This window comes from Eublepharis macularius, chromosome 2, assembly GCF_028583425.1.
Source record: "Eublepharis macularius isolate TG4126 chromosome 2, MPM_Emac_v1.0, whole genome shotgun sequence".
Taxonomy (NCBI): Eukaryota; Metazoa; Chordata; class Lepidosauria; order Squamata; family Eublepharidae; genus Eublepharis; species Eublepharis macularius.
The window spans coordinates 84,020,312-84,043,559 of NC_072791.1; the positions used below are offsets into that span (position 1 = coordinate 84,020,312).

At 41.4% G+C, this 23,248-nt stretch overlaps 1 protein-coding gene across 3 annotated transcripts in view; it reads right to left on the reverse strand.

The window, feature by feature from the left end:
* The window catches only part of ACCS (1-aminocyclopropane-1-carboxylate synthase homolog (inactive)), a 77,168-nt gene that overhangs the window by 30,310 nt on the left and 23,610 nt on the right, over nucleotides 1-23,248 (reverse strand). Inside the window, exon 1 of one of the 3 annotated variants that reach the window (XM_054972831.1) lies at nucleotides 1,828-2,676. The exons of the other annotated variants lie outside the window; for them this stretch is intronic. Coding sequence (XP_054828806.1) covers nucleotides 1,828-2,470 — 643 coding nt within the window. The 5' untranslated portion in view covers nucleotides 2,471-2,676. Of the gene's footprint in view, nucleotides 1-1,827; nucleotides 2,677-23,248 lie in introns of those variants that run through there. 3 annotated transcript variants of the gene reach the window in all.

Consider the following 23,248-nt stretch of genomic DNA (forward strand, 5'->3'; position numbering starts at 1 on the left):
TGTGCTACTCCTTGCCAGACACACACTGCCTAAGCTGGCAGGGCAAAGCTGGGCACTGCCATGTGCCTCTTGCTCCTCCTTGGCTGACAGCAGGCAACACTTGGTGCCATTATCCCCATGTTCTTCCTTACCAGCCACACTGCACCTGGGCTGGTAATGTAAAGCTGGACACTGCTGGGTCTATGCACCTCCCCAACCGCACTGCATCTAGGCCAGAGAACGGTAAAGCCAGGCACCCATCATGCTCCTTGTCCACTGCACCTGGGCCATGAACCAAGATGGCCATTTTTCTGTGCCCGTGCCTCTCCTCGCTGAAAGATTAAGCTGGGAAATGGAAAACTGATGCTTGTCCTAGTCTCCCAGAGTGGAGAGACAAGGTTCACAAATATAGTTCAGTGGCCAAACTGACTACCTACTTACAAAACAGGTTGATAACTGACTTCAGGAAAAAATGGAAGGATTTCTTTGATTTTTTAGGTTAAACTAATTGATATAGTAGCTTAGAGGGAGAGAGGGAAGAAGAGATAAGGAAAAATTCATGTAGCTAGGTTCAAGGAAGCTAAATACTTAATAATTACTTTCACAGTTTAAAGCAACTTAAATGTTCTGCTTGTTTTATTCCTAAGATTTTTATATCTGCACTGTTTATATACTTATTGGTGGTATAAGATGGTATAATTTTCAATTTACTGTCTAAATTTTGCATCACTTTTATATTATGCACTTACTTTACTCTGTTTTTGTCTTACTTTCATTTCTTTAAATAAAATGTTTTTTTTTTTAAAGATGAAGTTGGGTGCTGCAATGCTCCTTCTTGGCCTGTCAGGAAAAAGCCAGGTGTCACTGTGCTCATGCGCCTCCTCCCCAGCTATACTCTGCTGGTACAAAGCTGGGTACTACAGTATGTGTGCTTCTGCTCCCTGACTACACCACACCCAGATCCATACAGCATGAAGCTGGATGCATCCATGTTCCCCCTCAGTGGCCAAAGCTGGGTGCCACCATGCTCCAGCTTGCTAGCTATACTACACCTGGGCAGGTGGCATGATCTGGTTGCCACTGCATCCATGCAGCTGCACCATGCCTAGATCAGCACAGGGTGAATCTGGTTGCCTCTACAGCTGCACTGCAACTGGGCTGGCGAAGGGCAAAGCCAGCTGCCGCCCTGCTCCTTCCCAACCAGCAGCACCTGAGGCATGTTCCAAGTTTGACACTGACACGCTTCCCCTCATTGGCAAGACTTTGCCTATACTGAGGATGTAAAAACGGGCACTGTTGTTTTGTGCTTCTCCTTGGTGGCCTCACCATCCCCAAGCAGCCACTAGGGGAAGCATTGTGCCACCATGAGCTGGCATATGAAACGGACTGGTACAGGATAAAGCCAGGCACCAACATACTCCTTGCTAGCTGCACCCGTTCCACAACCCAAGCCAGGCACTACTGTTCCCATGCTCCTCCTTGTCAGCCACACCACACTCAGGTCAAGATGAAGCCGGGCACTGCTGTGCTCTCCTTGTCAGCTACCTTGCATACAGGCCAGTTGCGCAAAAGCAGGTGAAGGCATACCCATGCTCTTCCTCCCTGGCTGCACTTCACCCACATCAGCACAGAGTGATGCCCTCCATACCAGCCACACCCACACCACACCTAGATGAGAACAAGGTGAAGCCAGCCCCACAATGTTTCTTGCTGCCCACCCACAGACATCCAGGGCAGGCACCCTTCCAGGATAGCCTGGATATAAAACGAGGCTAATTCATCCCTTTCTGGTGGGAACCTTTCTGAAGGGCAAACCAGACGCTGGCATATGGGACCAGTCCCTCCTACCTGAAGGCGAGACACTGGTCTCAATAGGAATCTCCACCCTAGAGATGGGCGAGTCATTCTGGGACCTATCCAGAAAGGCCCTTTCTATCTCAGGCTCCTCAGCGGAGCCCACCTGCTGGTAAGTGACCGAGGGTGGCGGCTCCGGCGTCAGGCAGCGCTCCTCTGAATCCACCTCCTCGCATTTGATCTCCATCAGTTCCGGAGGCTGTGAGTGGGCAAAGGGCATGGTCGAGGGGGCCAAGTGGTGGTGATAGTTTTCTACCAGGCTTCCTTGGAGCACTTGTTGAGGCATCAGGCTGTTGCTGTTAGAGGCGTTGTAAGCTAGGGAAGGCCGGCTGGCTAGGACTCGATCCATCACGTCGTAAAACTTCCAGGTTCTGCCCCCGCGGGGAGCCTTGTTGTTGTCCTTGATCCGACGGTACTCCAGCTTCATCTTCTTGATCTTCTCCCTACACTGGTCGCCGGTGCGGTGGATGCCCTTGTCCCTCAGCACCTCGGCGATCCTGTTGAAGACGTGTTGGTTCCTCAGGCAGCTCTCCAGTTCCGCCTGCACCGACTCGTCCGCCCACAAGTGCAGGAGCTCCACCACCTCCGGGTCTGACCAGTTACTGCCCCGCTCATACTTCTTCCCTCGGAAATCCATGCTGCCCTCGGGCCTTCAGGCCCCCTAGAACAAAACTGCAAGGAGAAAGGAGTCGGTTGGGACGGGAATGGAGGCGAACCGTGCTTAAAACGCTGCGAGGGAAGCCACTGCGGGCTGGACCGGGTTTGACCCGGTTCAGTTCATTTGTGCTACCGCAACCTAAGAACTCTGTGCGAAGAGAGGCGGGTTTATGCCCCTTACTCGCCCCTTCCTCTTTTCTCGTGTTGCGAAGAGCGCAGCGGGACTTGGACCGCTTTAGCACGGCTCGGCACGGCTGCGACTCTCTCGCAAAACGAACTCCCGGGAGATTGAGGCGGGAAGGGGGAGCCGGCAGGGCACGTTCACATCCGGTGTGATTGCACATGCGTGCTGCCTTTATTCCGGGATAACTTTGGTCCGTGTCAGTCACGCGGACTGCTTGTGAGGCTGAGCTGGGCTGAGCCAAACAAAGCAGAGGCGCACCAAAGCTCGAGGGGCGGGGCGTAGAGAGACTCCTCCTCCGAAGCCGGATCAGTCCCGCCCCCTCTTCCAACCTCGGTCGGGAGAGCTCTGAAGGAGGCTGAGGCGGTGCTCTCCGGCGCGCAAGAACTCCGCTGCGCGAGGGCGGCAGCGGGCAGTTGAGCGTTCTTAGCGGTTCACATGTCTTATCCATCGGGCTTTAAATCTCGGCTTTCTCGTAAAGCAATTCGAAAGCACTGTTTATGTATTCTCTCCCAAATTAGTAGCATTCAAGCAGCACAGTTCAGGCTGTGCAGTCCTAAAGACGCTTTCGTCAGAGTAGCACGATTCGGGTCCAGTAGCACCTTAGAGACTGGACCCTAATCTTGCTCCTCTTCTACAGACCAAGAGGCTACCCGCCTGAAACTTTCGTCAGAGTGAACTCCATGAAACTTACTTTTGAGTAGACATGCTCCTGGCGTGAAAATGCGCTCTGAGGCGTTGACAGTCCAGTCTGCGGCACGGCTGAAAACTCAGCTGTGGATGGACGGTGCCCGCCTGGTGATAGAAGAGTCGTTCAAGCTTAAGCCGCTCAGGCTGGAGAAAGGAGATGTAGCCCCAATTCTAGCAGGATAGTCTGCTACCACCGAAGTAGAAAGGACATGTGGGGTATTTTTAGCAGAATCTGCATTGCTTCCACTTTCTAGAGCCCCACTTTATTATCTCATGAAGCAGGGGGGCTGGGGGGGGAGGCTAGTCAAAAACGGCTATGTCTCCTACCTGTTGTTCAATGTAAGTCCTAGAATTGATTGTTTTCTGTTTCAGCAATTCCTCAACCCCATACTGGATCCTTGCTAATACTTTATCTTTGCAAACTCATATTCTTTTACCCCATGACATTGTTTATGGAAATGTTCTTGACACTGTATGGAAATGCCTTGCCCTTGTCCTTGCCACTAATTGTTCTAATCTCACACTAAGTAATCTGCCTTGAGTCTCATTGAGAAAGGTGGGATATAAATAACATAAATTTTTAAAAAATCTAATTTTTAAAGTGCATATTTGCATCTATATGCATATTTGTTGGTCCTATAAAAGAAAAAGTGGAGAGGATGTGAAGCAATGAAAAATCTTTACAAAATGCTAGGAGTGAGGTTTCTGCTGACACAGAACTCTTCTTCAGGTCTTTTGGGGGGGGTAGAATTTTCTTTATTTAAACTATAAACTATAAACCATAACATAATAACTATAAACAATAAACAGAGAATAAGAAAAAAACATTCTAAACAGAAGACACACTAACAATACATAAACAATACACACACACACATATATGTAATTTTTTTTAAAACCCTAAATTACACTACAGGTTGAGTTCCAATTTTCTCCGCATCAAATATGTATAATTTCTAAAGTCTCACTTATTCTAGGTTAATCATAAAAGCCCTTTTTTCCTATTGTTCATGTTTCTTAATCCATAAATCTGGATATCATCAAATCCTTGTTATCCATTTCATGTAAAAAGTCTATAAACGGTTTCCATTCAGTCAAAAAGTTAACTCATGTACTTTCTCTAATCAATGAAGTAAGTTTTGCCATTGACACAAACTCCAAAACTTTTATCCACCATTCCTCCTTCTTCAGGTCTTGAGGTTCCGTTTTAAAACAATTTTTTAAAATGATGCTGTACACCTAAACTGAATGAACTTTGGTTAAACCTCTTGAGTTCAGGAGCATTTAGGGACTTGGGTTTGGTCATTACTACAGGCTGAGTGAAACCAAATAACATCTTCCTCATTTTAGATCTTTTGATGCAGTTTAAAGTTAATTAAAAGCATTACATCATGACAAGGATGATTTGGAGAAATACCAGCATGGTTCTTCAATCAGTTTCCAGAGGCCTTTGAAACAGTATGAGAAAAGGAAAAGGCATCTCTGTAATGACTGTGCTGTGTCTTCTATTGAGGTGAAGCTGAAGAGAAAGTGTGGTGTAGTGTGAAGGGTATTCTACTAGGATCTGGGAGATCAGTGTTCAGATACGCACTCTTCCATGAAGCTCACCAGGTGACTTTGGAATAGTCACTTTCATATCCTAACCTACCTCTGGAGGTTGCTGCAAAGGTGAAATGCGAAAGAGAGAACCATGGGGTAAGAATATACTAGAAAGCTGGACAGAACTGTGTTTACAACATTCCTGGAACAGGAATTAATGGATAAATTCAAGTGAGGATGTGATACAGATGTTAAGCCCAAGCAATACTAGAAACCAGAGCAAGAACAGAAAGTGTGGCAGCATGAACATTGTTGATGGGCTTGCTCATGTCATTCGCTCAGTTCTTGGGCTTTCACATTTTCATTGCAAAGCTTCATAGCAAGAAGGTTTTATGAGATGTCTTGATCCTAACAAACACCTGCCTTTCCAAACTATGCTGTCAAATTTTTTCAGCACATTGGGAGCTATACTCCTAATTATCAAAATGATAAACTCGTAAAACAAATAGTCAAAGCTCACAGTGAGAAGCATCATCAATGCTTCATTTCCTACAAGGCTGATTCGAAGATATTTAAGACTTGGGGATGCTCATTATAAATAGTAGTTGTCCAGATGTAAATAAGAATATGATTTTTCTCTTGGTTACAATTAGGGATTCATACTGTGAGTTTGCTGGGTATGGGAACCTTTCTTTTGGTTTCAGATTGTTAATTCACTTCTTTAGTCTTTTTAAATTATTTCCTGATTTATTATATGTTCTGTGTTGTTGTTCTAATCCTTCTGTACAAACTCTTGTAAATAAAAGTGCTTGGCTCTTAAGGTGCTGTTTTACTTGTGCATCCTCTGTTGTGCATGCAGAAGCTTCTTTTTGAAACAGCACAAATTGTTACTTGACCTTGTGCCCAGAAATAAATTTGCCCTTGAGTAACCATAGTGCAAGCAGAAGTACCACCCATAAACTGATGCCTATGAAGCATCATGAGTTACTTGACGCCAACTTGTACATATCAACTTAATCAAGCTTATGACAGTGGCATAAGACTTGGGTCAGCAGTGGTTTTGGCCAGTTATGCAGAACTGAACGGAACTCACTGTCAGGTTTAGCTTTACAGTTAGTCCCACTGGTACCAGCAATCATGCTGAAATCTTCCTGCTCTGTTCCATCCTCAAATGGAGATGAGAGTAACTACTCAATTCTCCTCCATATATGCACTGTGCCTGAATCTTCAGCATCTTCCATTGGCATGACATGGGGCTGCCTCAGCAGACTAGGCCTGTGCTGGCTGTTAGAAGCCTCGGGTGAAGTGTGTTTGCAAAGTGATCCAAGTTCTCTATTTTCTATCATCCTCTTTTAATATTGGAGATTTGACTCATGAAAGCTACTACTCTGGAAATTTTGTTGTTCTTTTTAAAGTTACTACTGGACTAAAATTTTGTCCTACTGTTATAGGCTAACATGGTTACCCACCAGAAACATTTGTTTATTTCTTTATTTACAGTCCACCTTTCACACTGGGACTCAAAGAGGATTTCACAGAGTAAGTCAATACGATCAACAGGATGGGACATCCAATGACCAATTCAATAGAATATGTATTATAGAAATCTGGAAGCAACCAGAAATCTGAAACAGAGCTGAAGTAAAGCATAAGTATCAACATGATGCATTAAATCATGCTAAAAATTTCACAGTAGGATTCTACTTACAGCAACAGAAATGGCAAACTATTCAAATTAGCATAGTCCACAGTCCCAGCTCTTTACTTGAGAATCTTTCAGAACCATTTTGTTACTGTACAGCCCTATTACCTGTGTTAAAAAAGCTCTCCTGGATTATTCAGTTTTGTATAACTTGCAAAAAGCCAGGAAGGTGGAGGAGTGTTCCTGAGACCTTATCAGGCAGGCCATCCTATAAGGTGGGAGCCACAACAGAGAATGCATATCTTCGGCCAGTTGTTGATTTTGCCCATTTGCAGGGTGGCACCTGCAGAAGGCCCTGTTCAGATGAGCGAAACGTGGCAGAGCATAGGGAGAGAGGCAGTTCTGAAGATATGTAGGTCCAAGGCCATGAAGAGTTTTGTATGTGGTAGCCAATACCTTAAACAGAGCCCCGTAATTGATGGGCAGCCAATGGCGTATTAGGTGTTGTTAGGACAGGCAGAAGCAAAACTTGGCATGATAGTGACTCTTGCAGCTTCATATTTGCCCAGAAGTAGGCCTTTCTGAGTACAGCGAAACTTATTCTCAAATAAGTGCATAAAAGATTGCAGTCTTACAGGAATAGGTCCCATTTCTAGATCAGATAACTGGAAGTCCATTTTGGGACACACTTTTATAGCCCAGAAAGGACTTTGGGCTTCTTGGGTTTAGGTGGGAGGGCTGTAATTCTCTTGATTCCCATGAGAAGGGAAACTTTTAAAAAATACAATTTTAGCCACTAGCTTTTAAATGTTTCATGATCTGTTCAGTCAGAATGAAGAATATAAAATATTTCATCTATGCCGTCTATTGATGAAAACTTAGTGACCTTTCCATACAATCTGATGAAGAGTTCTGTGCCACTTAAAAATATGCAAAAGCTGGTGAACAAGAGGATTTTCATGGCTTTTAACTAGATACTTTGTAATACCTTTTAACTAAAATAGAACAGGTTTGCAAAAAAATCTGAAATCTAAAAAACAAATATATGGGGAGTTAAAAAACCCCACAATGATAAAAGGATAACCTGTTGCTTTAAGAAACAAATGCCCTCAGTGGCCATTGCTAGGCAACCATGACAGTTTTCCAACATTCCAGGGTTGATTTCTGTCAGTAAAAGGTTGAGGCTTTCCATGGCTGCTTTGGCCTTTGAGAGAAGACTCATTGGAGCCAGGCTTGGCAGCAGCCACTGAGTGACTTGAAGTCATGCAACTTGCATGGCTCACCCATACCTTGCTGCTTGATACTGTTGAACAGTAGACACTCCACCCAACGCCATAATTGTGTAGTGGTTAGAGTTTCGGACTAGGATCTAGGAGGCCCTGGTTCAAATCCCCACTCTGCTATGGAAGCATTTTGGGTGACCGTTGGGCCAGTCACACACTCTCAGAGTAACTACCTCACATGGCTGTTGTGAAGATAAAATGGAAAAGAATGCTGTAAGCTGCTTTGGGTTCCTATTGTAGAGAAAGGTGGCATAAAAATGTAAGTAAATACAAAATAGCTGAAGATGTGGAACAGATAAAAGATTGGTTGGTTAGTGGGTAGGAAGGAGGGAAAGGTGAGGACACAGAGGTTGCCAAAAAGGAAAGAGAAAATAGTGAGGAAGAGGAAAATGAGATGTCCCCTGCAAGTCCTTGAGGTGCCCCTCTTCTCTTCTTCCTTATATTAAGAATAAGTAGAGTCAATGTGATCCAAATTATGGTAGTTCTACCTAGTGAAACTTTCTGTTTTGTTTTTCTTTCAGTTGAAGGGTCCCTTTCTTTATTGGCTAAATTCTGATAAGTAAACATAAAAAGTAGGTGACTGCACAGGTCCATAGCAAAATCCATTTTAAAAATCCAAAATAATATTTTTACGATGTATCTCAGCACAGCTATCAGAGGAATTTGTCAACAGATGGCGCTAAATCCATGCATTCTGGAAGACAATATTAATGCACTTGTAACCTAATTTGGAGTTTCAGTGGGACTTGGCTGAATGAAGGTGTTGAGCTGGGAACATGAAGAAACATGTTTGAGCCAAAAGATCTTGGCAGTACAAGGTCTTCTGTCAAGAGTTAATAAATTCAGAGGAGTTAGCCGTGTTAGTCTGTAGTCGCAAAATAGTAGAGTCCAGTAGCACCTTTAAGACTAACCAACTTTATTGTCGTATAAGCTTTCAAGAACCACAGTTCTCTTCTCACGAAGAGAATTGCCTTCTCTGACAAAGAGAACTGTGGCTCTTGAAAGCTTATGCTACAATAAAGTTGGTTAGTCTTAAAGGTGCTACTGGACTCTTTACTATGTCAAGTGTTAAGATGTTCTTTGATGTCAGCTCTGAGGATTTCCCCCTCCCATTTTCCAAAGTAGATGAATTTTCCATATGGATCATTTTTTATGGATTTAATTTTTTTTAAAAAAAGCAAATTTCACCAGTTTTACAGGCTGGGCAAAAAGAAATATCCAGTAACCTTATTTTCAAATTTACCTGGGAAACTACACATTATATACCCACTTTTTGGACACTACAGCGATGGATATCTCCTAACAATTTCTAAAGTTGCTAAATTATGCCATGTTTGGATAAAAAGAAAATCCAAAAGCATTCTAGCTCAGGTTGGGATAGATGATGCTTAACTCTAATAGCAACTCTTCAACATTACAGGCAAAAACTCTGCTTAACAGGATGAACATTTTCAGTGAAGTTCCTTGTGCTGTGGCAACTGCTGCTGAAGATTTTTTAAAAAAAATTGCAAACCAACCAGGTCTCCAATAGCAAAAGCCCTACCTGGCCCTACCTACTTTCTAAAAACTTTGGCAGATGCCACAAATGGTGTTACCAGGTGCCATGATGCCCATGGGCACTACATTGGCATTCCCTGATTTACTCATTTCATTTAAATCCCATCCTGTCTCCAAAACTGGAATACATGGTTAGGATTATCCCATGGGTTTTTCCTCACAGCAACCCTGTAAAGTAGGTTAGGCTGAGAGATAATGACTGAGCCACGATCCCCCAATGTGTTTTATGACCTGGGCAGGGATTTGAACCCAGGTTTCTTCTGTGAAAATGTTAATATGGTTTTGGAAAATCTTAACTATCTAGCCTAACAATCTCATTCTAGGTTTTCAGCCATGACTAGGGACTGGACAGGATGCAATACTTATTTTTTCTAGGGTATTTATTTTTGATAACACCTCGTCACTATTTTAATGTTACTAGATGTCCATGTCAATGGGAGAGTAAAGCAGACCTTCCCATAAGGACCAGTTTACTATCTAAGCTTTTGCAAAAGGGTTATTTGTAGCAGTTTACATGAAACACAGAGTGAGTATGGAGTGGAGGGATGGCCCCCTTTCCACAAGCTATTAAGAGTGGTTAGAAGGGAATAATGGTCTTCCACAAACAGCAGAATATAACTATAATCCCTCTGTAATTAAAAAAATCTGACTTATTTCTATTATCAGTTTCCCAATTGATTTTGGAACCTACTGAGTTTTCCTTTGAGATAAACAACACTGAGGAAAATGCCTGCAACGCTTTTGGCAGACCAACTGCAATTCCTTTGGATTTATGATTTATCAACAGCCTAACCTTTAGGTCTATAAACATGCTTTCTGCATACTGAGAGGCTATTAAGCTTTTCTAATTATTTCTGCAAATGGGATATGTTGCATTTTGGTTAACAACTGTTTACAAATTGCCATATAATACAGTAACAGTGCAATTCTAAGCATGGTTACACCCTTCTAAGCCCATTGATGTCAATGGACTTAGAAGAGAGTAAGTCTGCTTGGGATTGCACTATACAATACTTAAAGGAACCAAAAGTCCAGAGTTAAGGGATAGGCCAAAGTGAGAATTGCCTACTTCTTTACTGGTTCTGCTCTTGTTTGCTCTCAGCAAACTGACATGCCACAATTTAGTTATTCATGGCATGGAGACGAAGTGATGAGAAAAGCTTCACCTACTTAATTTCTTCATGCCAGGGTGATGGTAAAGGACCAAGAGATGGACCAATTAAAAAGGTAGCTCCCTTGTCAGGAACAACAGAAATCATTTGTAGAAAAAAATGTAGAACCCATCTTCTCTTTCTACAACAGCCCCGGGTACGATGGGGTCCCTAAAAGCACAGAAAGGCTTCAAAACCCTTCTACCATTTATATTTGTTTCCAAATAAAACAAAATCCTGGAATATACATAGCTGCACTAATCTAAGGTTTCTGAAAAGTTTACCAAGTACTCCTTGTGATTCAAAAATCCCAGGGAGTAGAATATCATATGAGAAGTGTTTGCTGCATTCATTATATTTACATTAGCTTTTTGCTACAAAACTACAACAGCATTTGCAGTTCTCTTGTCAGGTCCATCAAGAGGCAGGCAGGGCTAGGGGCATCAAATTCCAGAAATACTGGTTGCCGCACAGGCTCAGAGAGCCAGACCGGTCATGCTCATGCGTTTTCATGTGATGCTTAGGTTGGATTGAGGCAGTATGAAGGGGAACCCAGAAGGATTATTTGTTCAGAGGGCTGTAATGGCCCTCAACTGAATCACTTATGACTTTCTTGAATGCAACAGTCATTCTGAGGACAAACTTTAAATGGACACTGCAAACTTTCCAGGACTAACCTCCTTGATGGGAACAATTGGATAGAACTCATCATGGCTTAAAACCAGGAAAAGTCAGTCCTGCAGCAAATTAGGGTTTGATTCCCCACACCTCCTCTTGAAGCCAGCTGGGGTGACCTTGGGTCAGTCACAGCTCTTTCAGAGCTCTGTCAGCCCCACCCTCCTCACAGGGTGATTGTTGTGAGGATAATAATAAAAATACATTTTGCAAATTGCTCTGAGTGGGCGTTAAGTTGTCCTGACAGGCGGTATATAAATCGAACGTTGTATAGTTTGTGACACCTGTGGAGTACAGCGTGAAACTGAGCATATTCAATTAGAAACTTGTCCTCTAGAGAGGCTGGCTAGGGTTGCCAAGTGTCCAGGTAAAAACTACTTGTGCTGCTTCTATGCATTTAACAGTAATTTGATATGTTCTAGTCAATATGAAAAAAATTTCATGACATGGAGGCATGAAACACTATTATCTGCTTGCTACTGTAGATAAAACAGCTGTTAACAAGACAGTTACAGGGACTGGTTCAAAAGCTGGCAAACTAGTTAGCTGGCACAGACATCCTGGATGAGCTTTGTACAGGTGATTATGAGAGCACACTGTGTCAGTCCCTCTAGTTGTGCTGGCAGTCCAGGAAGAGCAAGAGGCCTGATGGAAGAAAACTCAGAGCTATAGTAAGCCATTGCTCATCCTTAGTTCTTTGCACAGAATTCCCTTTCTGATTTTTAGGTTTATTAGAATTATTCACTGTTGAGGATGGCAATTCCACAATAAAAAGGAAGAAATCCAAGTCCTTTGTAAAGCACACCTACATCTCTGCTTATCCAAAGGCCTTCCTCAGTGGTATATAAATTTCATAAACAGCATACCATCAATATAATAAATAAATCACAAATGCATGACCTAGCACAAAATAGACACTGAAATGGGATATAAACCAGTGTGAATTCACTGAAATTATGAATTTCTGATCGGTATTTAACACTCCATCTTGAACTTTGTACTCTTGACCTGGCTGTAAGAGATTTATGGGCAAAAGAATAACTGGATGCATTGTCTTTATTATATTTTATGCTGTTCTGTGGGAAAATTTCAATGAATTCACTCCACATTGAACTTAGGCGATATCAAAAGAGAGGGCCACAGTCAGCCCCTGGCACCCAGGGTGAGGGCAGAGAGAAAGCCGAACCAGCATTCTTCCTACCATGTCTATTCAGATGTAATTTCCACTATCTAAAATAGGTGAGCATGATTAGGATTACAGCCCTTTGAATAAGAGGGTTGGTGTTTCATTAGGTTTGTGTGAATATGTTGAATGGGTAGGGGGTGGTACCAAAGTCATAGTTCATTTAGGGTGTCAAAAATAGACATGGGCACAAACAGAAAAAAACAAACATACATGGTGTTCGTTGTTTGTTGCCATCCATGAACAATGAACAACGAACATGACCTGTTCACGAACATGTTCATTGCTCATTGTTCGTGGGGGGCAGCAGGCTCTCCTCCAGCCATCAAGATCCCTACTACACCACTCCCAGAAACCATACCTGAGCAGGCAGCAGGAAATGTACCAATAATAAATAATAGCTTGTCCCCAGAGCCTGGCAGCAGCCCTGGAACCTGAAGGGGTAGATCCCTACCGCACCACTCCCAGAAACCTTACCTGAGCACGCAGCAGGAAAGGTACCAGTAATAAATAATAGCTTGGCCCAGAGCCTGGCAGCAGCCCTGAAACTTGAAGAGGTAGATCTCTATCCTACCACACACAAAGAAAATTCAAGCTCCAATGCACTCAATGCTCTCAAAAAGCCAACAGCAATTGTCTCTCCCTCACTGTCTGCAAAATCAGAGCTGGGAGCCCCCCCCCCTGCTCTTTGCTTCCTTGTAACAAATTTAGAGCTCCACACTTGAAAGGAAGACCTGCCTATTAAGCTAAATTGGGCTTAGATTGGGGTTTCCAGGGCAACAGCAGGAGTTCAGACAGAGTTCAGGCAGTCCCTGCCTCCAGTTGCCAAGGGAATTGATTGCAGGTGCCAGATTGTCTGGCTTGACGAACAGCAACGAACAGCAACGAATGAGGCTTGCAATGGCCACCTGTTCGTTTAGAATGGGGCCTCACGAACAGCTTGTTCGTGAACAGCTGATTGGGCTGTTCGTGGCTTTTTAAATTCGTATTGCTGTTCGTGCCCATCTGTAGTCAAAAACCCTTTGATTGGCCCCAACTCAAATTTATACATTGGTTCGCCATTCATCACTTATTATATATTTGCCCACCTTTCTTAGCCTCTTTCCTTCACCAAATTAAGGCGCTTCTTACTTTTTTTTCCAACTCAGTATTGCTTTCTCCCACCATCTTGTCAATTGAAAAATAAGATTCCCCTAACTTATGGAATGGCCTACCTATATCATCGCACTATACCAAACCAAAGCTGACAATGCTCCTTTGCTTAGCATTTCAGTCCAGTAGGCGTATTCAAGGGAGACTTGAGAAGGAATGACGGGAGAACTTGCTTTAGCAGTTATAATGACTCTAAAAACCTTTGCTTTGACTGAATTACAATGTTTATGGATGCTGGATTATGAACCTTTGGTTCTTTCTTGGCCTTGATTCCCCCATTATATCCTACCTAGTACAAACTGTTCAATCACTGCAGGGATGCTCCATTAACATGCTTCAAGAGAACAATTATCATATTTTTAGACTGGATACTGACCTTTGATACTGGACTTTAAATTCCAGCACTAGAGGAATCACAACTGGTAAAGTCTAGCCTGCTTTCCACAGAGGTCATGATAATGGGACAGTCATCATTTCTGTAACACTGCCTTTCAGTAATATATATGGAAACCAGCTGCGTGGAGCCAGAGAAAAGGGGTGAAAAGCCCTTTATATTCCACTGCTTTTTCCACAGGCAAAGTTTCCCCATCACAGTATTCCCTCACAGTGCCGAGTGAATAAGTGTTGTTTAAGGTAAGTTCCCCCATGGACGTGTGTCAGGTATATTGTGTAATTTTCCCCTAGAGGAATTCCAGTAGAATTGACTTGTAACCCTTAGCTTGTAACAGTTATTTACCCCAGCATGAAATAATTATGCTAGCTAGAAGAGGGATACAGTTTACTACAGGGCCAAGCATTGGAGGTGGGGGGGGGACGCTTCACCAGGCTTGGAAGCCCATATGGCTCAGGCTGCAATCCAGTTGTCATGCAGAAAATGTAAGGCTTCCAGTATGAAAGAACTGTTCTGCATCTTTCCTTCCTTTCCCTGTAACTTAACAGCCTACAAGCCATATGTCAAAATTTTTATAAGTAGTTTATAGCTCCATAGATATAGCTAGATCGCATGTACACTTTTTTATATTGCTTGATAGCAAAATCTTTAGTTCATCTTTGTTCTGTGCAGTCCCACATTGGGACTGCGCACGCACAGGCCTGCCAACCAGAGAAGTTTCTGTCACTTCCATAGAGCTCCAATAGGGGACTGCTTCTCCTAGTCATGTCTCAGCCTGTTTTCCCACCTAAACAATCACGTGACTAGCTGGGAGGAGTGAACCCTTCCCCTTGGGTTCTCTCTTAGCCACTGCAAAGAGAAAAACTTCGCTTGTGAGCTCCATTCATTTCTATTTTTCACTACTATTTTGGGGCTTAATTTTGACTTTGTTTTTCTAAACCTATTATAGTCCTTCAGAAGGTTTCAGAGGGCACTGTTTTTGAAGTGTACTGGAGGTGGTAATAGAACACCCACACTGACAAGTACGATCTCTGTCTATTGTGTGGGGGAAGAACATAATGTTGTGCAGCAAAGTTTGCGAACAGATATTCTTGAGGCCTGAAATGAGAAGCATTTCCTTTTTAAAGGCTGTGTTGTGGAAGAAAGTATTAACTAGCTCCTACCCTCTGGCAGATAAGTCACCTGCCGCAAGGGAGCATTCATACAGATTCATACAGCTAAGTCATCTGCTGCGAAGGAGTGTTCATCTGGACTCCAATCCTCTGTCAGCTAAATCATCTGCCGCGAAGCAAGCATCCATCCTGGCTCTGATCCCCTGGCAGCTAAATCATTTGTTGCGAAGGAGCATCCATCCAGCTCTGATCCCCCAGCAGCTAAGTCAACTGCCATGGAAGAGTGCCTTTCTGGGGCTGGATTAGTAGCATCCTCAAGGTTGGAGTCTAGGTCATATCCAATGGGCAGAAATCCTATTCTTCAAGACATCCTTCAGATCCAAAACATTCCTTGGAACCATTTCCAAAGAGAACAAAACCAAACAATGGTTCCACCCCAAATCTAGGGCTCATCAGAGCTGATCATCAGTTGCAGAGACCGAAGTCAAGTGTCCTGGTCATGCTGCAGACTCCTTGCCTCACCTCAACTCCCCAGAGCGATGGCAAGATTGAGCTCCATGTCTCGAAGTCCATCAATCTGAACAACCTGAGATGGAGAACAGGAATGGGAACAAGGAACAAAGCAGGAACCTCAAAGATCCCCGACAAAACTGCCAGGTCTGAGAACTTCCAGTGTTATGGAGACCCCTCATCTTACTCCCCATCGGAGCCAAGAGATGAAAGTCGTCATCGATCCAATACTTGCCCATTGCTGGAACCAGCACCTTGGTCCTATGCCCATCCACATTGCTGTTCATGCTATATTCCTTCTCCATTCCATCACTAGTAGTCAGAAGGTGTGGGAAATCATGTGTCTATGGGTCAATGCCTTCAAGCTCATTGAGTATAAGAGGGCAACCGCTGCTTTTTCCTTCCCTATAGGATTCAGAGGATCAAGATGTACTCTGTCACAGTAGGATCTGAGACATCTTCAGATCCATCACTTGACCACAATATGGGACAGAACTCACGTTCCCCTTATGAAGATCATCTAATCTTCTCTGAAAAAATGTCCAGGATAGCTAAGGCAACAGTCTTGGACGTGTCAGTCGGATCCAAAGATGACAGACAAGCCGCTTCTACTAGGATCCATCGTCGATCATAGCATTCTCTGTCCTTGGACGTCTGGAGGAAATTATTATGGATATATGGGACAGACCTGCTGAGCTCCCAGTTTATATATAAAAAGATTGAACTCATGTATAAAGTCAAACTTAATGCTTGGCCATCTGAATTGTAATGAGGGCAACGAAAAGGATACGGGCAATTGAATTGACGTGATCCTTACAAAAAGTACTATTACATTTCTCAGGGGGAATTCTACTAAAATGGCCCTTCGTCTTGGTGGAAGGTAACATATTGCATCTAAGTAACATAAAAGAGTGTTAATATTTTGGAACTGTTAAGTAAAAGAAATATTTAGCCAGTTCGAACATTTTCTGATAGGATAAATGAAAATAAATAGGGGAGCATTTCCAGTCAGCTTTGAATTTTAGCATAGCCCAATCTTTTTAAAATAATTGGTTTCATACATTTAGCAGATTTTTTTCAGTGAATCCCTATGATTTAAGCTTAGATTTAATATAGCAAGCTTTGAATCAATTGGGCTAAGCCAAGTTTCGAACCAGGTGTAAGCTGTTACTAGGTGCAGTAAAGATGGTAGAGCATTAGATTCACAGAGTGATAATCTGAACTTGATAGCATGGTATCATGCTAATATTGAAATTTGAGGGAGTCTAAGTGCTAGCTGCACCATGGATGAAGGTACACTGGGAGAAAGGCTCTTACAAACAGAAGAGATCTTACAAAGACAAAAATTTGGGAAGAATGGTGGCTTTATATAACTTTAGCAAAAGTGGGATAAGTTGACCACCTTAAGTGTAAAAGAATTTCTTGAGAATAGTTAATTTCGTTTGAGTCTTTATTATGACAGATTTTATATGGGAGCTCCAGGTTAGGTCATAATTAAACATCACAGCGAGATATTTAAACTGTCTAACTTCTTTGATAGTCTCTTCATAAATTTTCCAGGGATGTTTCTTCAAATGCCTTGACTTAGAAAATCTCAAGATCTTTGTTTTGGCAAAATTAATTGTCAACAACTCTTGAGAACAAAAGACACAGAAATATTTCATAAGTTTCCTCAAGCCAGTTGGGGTTTGGCTGAGGAGAACTAAGTCATTGGCATATAAAAGCATTGGTAGTGGTTGGTTTGCTAAGAATGGTACATGAGCATTATTTTGCAAATTTGGGAAGAAGTTATATATGTATAATTAAATAGGTGTGGAACTAAGACACATCCTTGTTGTATGCCTTTTTGATTCTTATTGATCTCAGAGATGAATTCATATTGGAGATTTTTAAATGTAGAACATTCCCAGTATATAAGTTCTTAATCAGGGCCAATAGCCACTTAAAGAATAGAGATGGAATTCAACTTTTCCCATAAACAAGTGTGAGATACTGAATCAAAAGCTGCTTGAAGATCAACAAAAGTAGCAAATATAGATTCTCCGTTAGTTTTAATATATTTTAAGCAAAGAATCAAACAGTGTTGTATGCATTTACAGACTTTTTAAAAGCCCAGCTGCTCTTGCCAAGTTGTATTCTTCCATGATTCATTCTTTTAGTTTAATCGTTAAAAACATAGCATATATTTTATTCAATACAGGAAGAAAGCTAATTGGCCTATAATTTGAAGTATCCAATCTTATCACCTTCTTATAAATAGGAATAATTAATGCCAATTTCCACCTTTCAGGAATTACTCCAGTTTGGTTAATTTTTGTAAATAAGTGTGGTTATTTTTTTTATTTTTGTTTTTTATTTTTATTTTTATTTTTTTGGTTTTTTAAAGTTTGGTTAATTTTTGTAAATAAGGGGATTAATAGTTCTGCCCACCATACTGGGTCTAGCTTAAAGAATTTAACCAGGTGAAAGTCATACCCAGGAGTCTTTCTAGTTTTCATTTGTTTAATTATAGCTAGAACTTCTCTTGGGGATACTGGAGGCTAATCAGGTAACTGTGCGATATCAAAGCTAAAGAAGAGGTGGGTCCTCTCACAGTGTCTTTAAACATATCTTCAAAGTAGCATTCGCAGGTGGTCAATGGGATATTATATGCTAAGTTGTTACCTCGCTGAAAAGATCTATGTTCTTGCCAAATGGCTCCCTTGTTTTTCTCTTTAAGTAGTTTGAAAAGTCTGGAGTAACCTGCTTCTGCATGTTTCCTCTTTTTTCGTTTGATTAGGTTCTTATAATGATGTTTCAAAAGAAGGAATAGCCTTCTTCTTTCTAAAGTTCCAGACTTCCTCCATGCAGCGTAAGCTTTTTTTTTAGCTCTAGCATTTATTGTCGGCAATCACACTCAAACCATATATTTTTCGCTGACATTATATATTTCTTAATTGGTTTTGCTAAAGCAAAAGAGAAAAGGCTAACCAACTGATCTAACTTTTCAGCAGTTTTCAATATTATTGGATTGAATTATTGAGGTTCGAAGTGCTTTAGCTTCTTCGGACCCCAATATTTTCTGGCAGTCTCTGTTTGAGAATTCCACTTTTTATGAATTGTAACAGTTGTGGATTTATTTCCTTTAAATTTGAAAGAAATATCAGAGAAAAGAGAGAGCTGGGTAATGGTCAGATCTACATAATGTTTGGAAATCATAAAATAATCTGTTATATTCTCCTCTTTATTTAAGCAATATGTAAGCTTTCCATCCAAACCAACTAGAGGGTTAGTATTTAAGATTCTAAACCCTAAATTAACCACAAAATTTGACATCTTGATCCCTGGAAATTTGACATTTTGATCCCTGAAATTTGACATCTTGATCCCTAGTGAGTTTATACCAGGATCTTTTGAAACCTGATGAGTAGAGATATCTAATAAATTGGGTGCTTTGGCATTCCATACCACAAGTTTCCAGGTGACACTACTGCTGTTGCCAATACTTGCGTTCAGGGCTTTTTTTCTGGGAAAAGAGGTGGTGGAACTCAGTGGGTTGCCCTTGAAGAAAATGGTCACATGGCTGGTGGCCCCGCCCCCTGATCTCCAGACAGAGGGGAGTTGAGATTGCAATCTAAGCTCCCCTCTGTCTTGAGATCAGGAGGTGGGGCCGCCAGCCATGTAACCATTTTCAAGAGGTTCCGGAACTCCGTTCCCCCGCGTTCCCCCTGAAAAAAAGCCCTGCTTGCGTTAAAATCTCTAGCAAGAATGAATATTGCACCAGGATGATTTAATTGCAGTTCAGTATATAGCATTCTACTAAGTCCCATTGATCATCTATTTCTCCTTGTGTAGCTTGAGGAAGATATACGTTAATCAGGATTACCAATTTCTTATTAACTATTATCTGAATATCAATGGTAATATTATTGGGAGTAGAAGAGAATAGAGACTATGGGGGGAAGATTAGTCTCTTCTTGAGTCTGTCTCTAATTTTAAGAGTATTACTCAAAACTGGATTTGAAGCAACTGTATGAGATCTAAGATTTGGTTTTGACCATATTGTTCCTGGCATTGGGAGGGGTGATGCGTAAACAGATTCTGTAGCCACCCATTTATCCTCTGGGCTAGAATGTAGAAGCTGTAATAATTGAGTCATTTGAGCAGCCCAGCAATAAAATTTTAAATTGGGCAGGGATAGACCTCCCATTTTAGTGGGTCTACACAAAGTATAGAAATTAATCCTTGGCTCCCCCCCCCCCCAAATAAATTATTAAATGACTTTTGCCATTTTGCCAGCTTGGAATCTGGAAGTTCAATTGGTATTGTCCGTATAAGGAAAAGAAATTTGGGAAGGGAAAATGTTTTTAAAATTGCCAATCTGTCTGCCCAGGAAAGATGTAGCTTATTCCATTGCATTAATTTATTTGAAATATCTTGGAACAGTACATCGTGATTATATTTAATGATCTTAGAGAAATCAGTTGGGACTTTAATACCAAGGTATTTCCAGCTTTCCGTAATCCAAGTGAAGGGGAAAGCCTTTTTAATATCTACAGCAGTGTGTGTGTTTGTGTTATGTGCCGTCAAGTCATTTCTGACCTATGGTGACCCTATGAATGAAAGACCTCCAAAACGTTCTATCTCTAACAGACCTACTCAGATCCTGCAAACTGGACGATATGGTTTCTTTTATTGAGTCAACCCACCTCATTTTAGGTCTTCCTCTTTTCCTGCTGCCTTCCACTTTCCCTAGCATTATTGACTTTTCCAGAGAATCTTGTCTTCTCATGAAGTGACCAAAGTATGATAGCTTTATTCTTGTCATTTTAGCTTCTAAGGAGAATTCCGGCTTGATTTGATCTAGTACCCACTTATTTGTCTTTTTGGCTGTCCATGGTATCTGCAAAACTCTCCTCCAGCACCACATTTCAAATGAATCATTTTTTTTCCTGTCAGCTTTCTTTACCGTCCAACTTTCACATCCATACATGGCAATGGGGAATATCATAGTTTGGATTATCTTGATCTTGGTTCCCAGAGAGACATCTTTATCTTTAAGGATCTTATCTAGCTTCCTCAAAGCTGCTCTTCCAAGTCTCAATCTTCTTCTGATTTCTTCATTGCAGTCTCCCTGTTGGTTGATGATTGAGCCAAGGAATAGAAAATCCTGAACAACTTCAATTTTCTCATTGTCAACTTTAAAATTGTGTAGTTCCTCGGTAGTCATTACTTTTGTCTTCTTGATGTTCAGTTGTAATCCTGCTTTGGCACTTTCCCCTTTAACCTTCATCAGTAGTCGTTTTAAGTCTTCACTATTTTCTGCTAGTAATGTGGTGTCATCTGCATATCTCATATTGTTAATGTTCCTCCCACCAATTTTCACTCCACCTTCTTCTAGATCTAATCCAGCTTTCCTTATGATATACTCTGCATAGAGGTTGAACCGGTAGGGAGATAATATGCATCCTTGTCTGACATCCTTGCCAATTGGAAACCATTCTGTTTCCCCATATTCTGTCCTGACAGTAGCCTCTTGTATTGTAGGATGAATTAATTGGGTATATTTCTGATTTTTGTACATTTAACTTCAGGCCAGAGATCCATCCAAACTGTTCCAAAAGAGAGAGCAGGGGAGAAATGGATTCAATCGGAGATGTAATATACAACACCACATCATCTGCAAAAAGAGAATGCTTATGCTCTGTGTCACCTATCCTAACTCCTTTTATATCCTTGTGGTGGCGAATCGCCTCAGCCAAAGGTTCCATAGAAAGGACAAAAAGAAGAGGGAATAAGGGGCAGCCCTGACGGGTACTCCTTGCTTTCGGAAAAATTTGGGATCTTGTATTGTTAACTTTAACTTGAGCAAAGTTATTCTTATATAGGGCTTGAATAGTTCTCTGTTGGTTAGGTCCCAAGCCCATCATAGAAAGAAGTTGATGAAATAATGATTTTTCAATAGTATCAAAAGCTTTTTGCATATCTAGGCTAAATAATAGTGCCTCCATTTTAGTTATTTTACAATAATGAATCACATTAAAAGTTCTTATCAGATATGTTTCGACCGGGCATAAATCCCATTTGATCTAACTGTATATGTTTAGGAATAATTTTTGTCCACCTATTTGTCAAGATCGATGTGAAGATTTTATAATCATTGTTTAGAAGTACAACAGGCCTATATGAGGCTGGATTTATTGGGTCTTTCTCTGGTTTATATATTGGAACCAGTGTGGCATACGACCAGGAAGGAGGAATGATGCCAGTTAAAAATATGGAATTGCATGTGGGGACTAGGTGTTTAACTAAAATGTTCTTAAATGTTCTTAAATTCTCCATCTTCCCCTGGAGCAGAATTATTTTTCATATGAAATATAGCATCTAACACCTCTTGTTCAGTGATGGGGAGATCTAACCATTCCTTATCCTCAGGGGAAATAGAAGATATAGCATTTTGATTCAATAAGAAATCTTTAATTTCCTTATGATCTGGATTTATAGAGGAATAAAGGTTGGCATAATAATACCTAAAAATGGTACCTGTATCTTTAGAAACAGTTTTCATATTTCCGTCTCCACTCCTAACCTGGTGAATAGTTCTGGAATGTACCTGTGTTTGTAGTTTCCAGGTTAGAATCTTTAATGATTTAGCCGATCTAGACCAAAATTTTTGTTTAGAGAGTATCAAATTCTTCTGAATTTGATTAATTTCCAAAATATCTGGCAGCTTCCTTTCTGCTATTAATTTGGATATATTTTTGTGGATCCCCCCTGTTTAAATTGTTGTTCTAGCTGATTTATCCGTTTAAATATTATTTCTCTAGTTTGTTGTTTTTTCTTTTTTAAAGTTGCAGTCAATTTAATTAATTCCCCTTTTAGTACAGGTTTCCAAGCATCACAAAGAATAGTATTGGGTGTGTCCGGGTTATCATTATTCTGAAAGTATGATTCTAATATTTGTCCTATATATTGTTTATGTTCTTCATTTTGCAGTAGAGATTTATTGAAAGACCACCTAGCTTCACTGACTTCCCCATGCATTTTATTTAAATAGCAATACATCCATGAATGGTCAGTTAAGAATTTAGGACCAATATCTACATAAGAACATAAGAACATAAGCAAAGCCATGTTGGATCAGGCCAGTGGCCCATCCAGTCCAACATTCTGTCACACACAGTGGCTAGAAATCCAGTGCCATCTAAAGGACTGTCAGTGAGGCCAGGACACCAGAAGCCCTCCCACTGCCTTCCTTCCAGCACCAAGACAACAGAGCACCACCTCCCCACAAAGAGAATACCATCTATCTCCTGTGGCTAATAGCCACTGATGGACCTCTGCTCCATATATTTGTCCAGTCCCCTCTTGAAGCTGGCAATGCTTGTAGCTGCCACCACCTCCTGTGGCAACGAATTCCATGTGTTTATCACCCTTTGTGTAAAGTAGTATTTTCTTCTATCTGTTCTAACCCAACTGCTCAATAATTTCATAGAGTGCCCACGAGTTCTTGTATTGTGAGAAAGGGAGAAAAACACATCTTTCTCTACCTTCTCTAACCCGTGCATTATCTTGTAAACCTCTATCATGTCTCCCCTCAGTCGTCTTTTCTCCAGGCTAAAGAGCCCCAAGCGCCTCAATCTTTCCTCATAGGGAAAGTGTTCCAACCCTTTAATCATTTTAGTTGCCCTTCTCTGTACTTTTTCCAGTGCT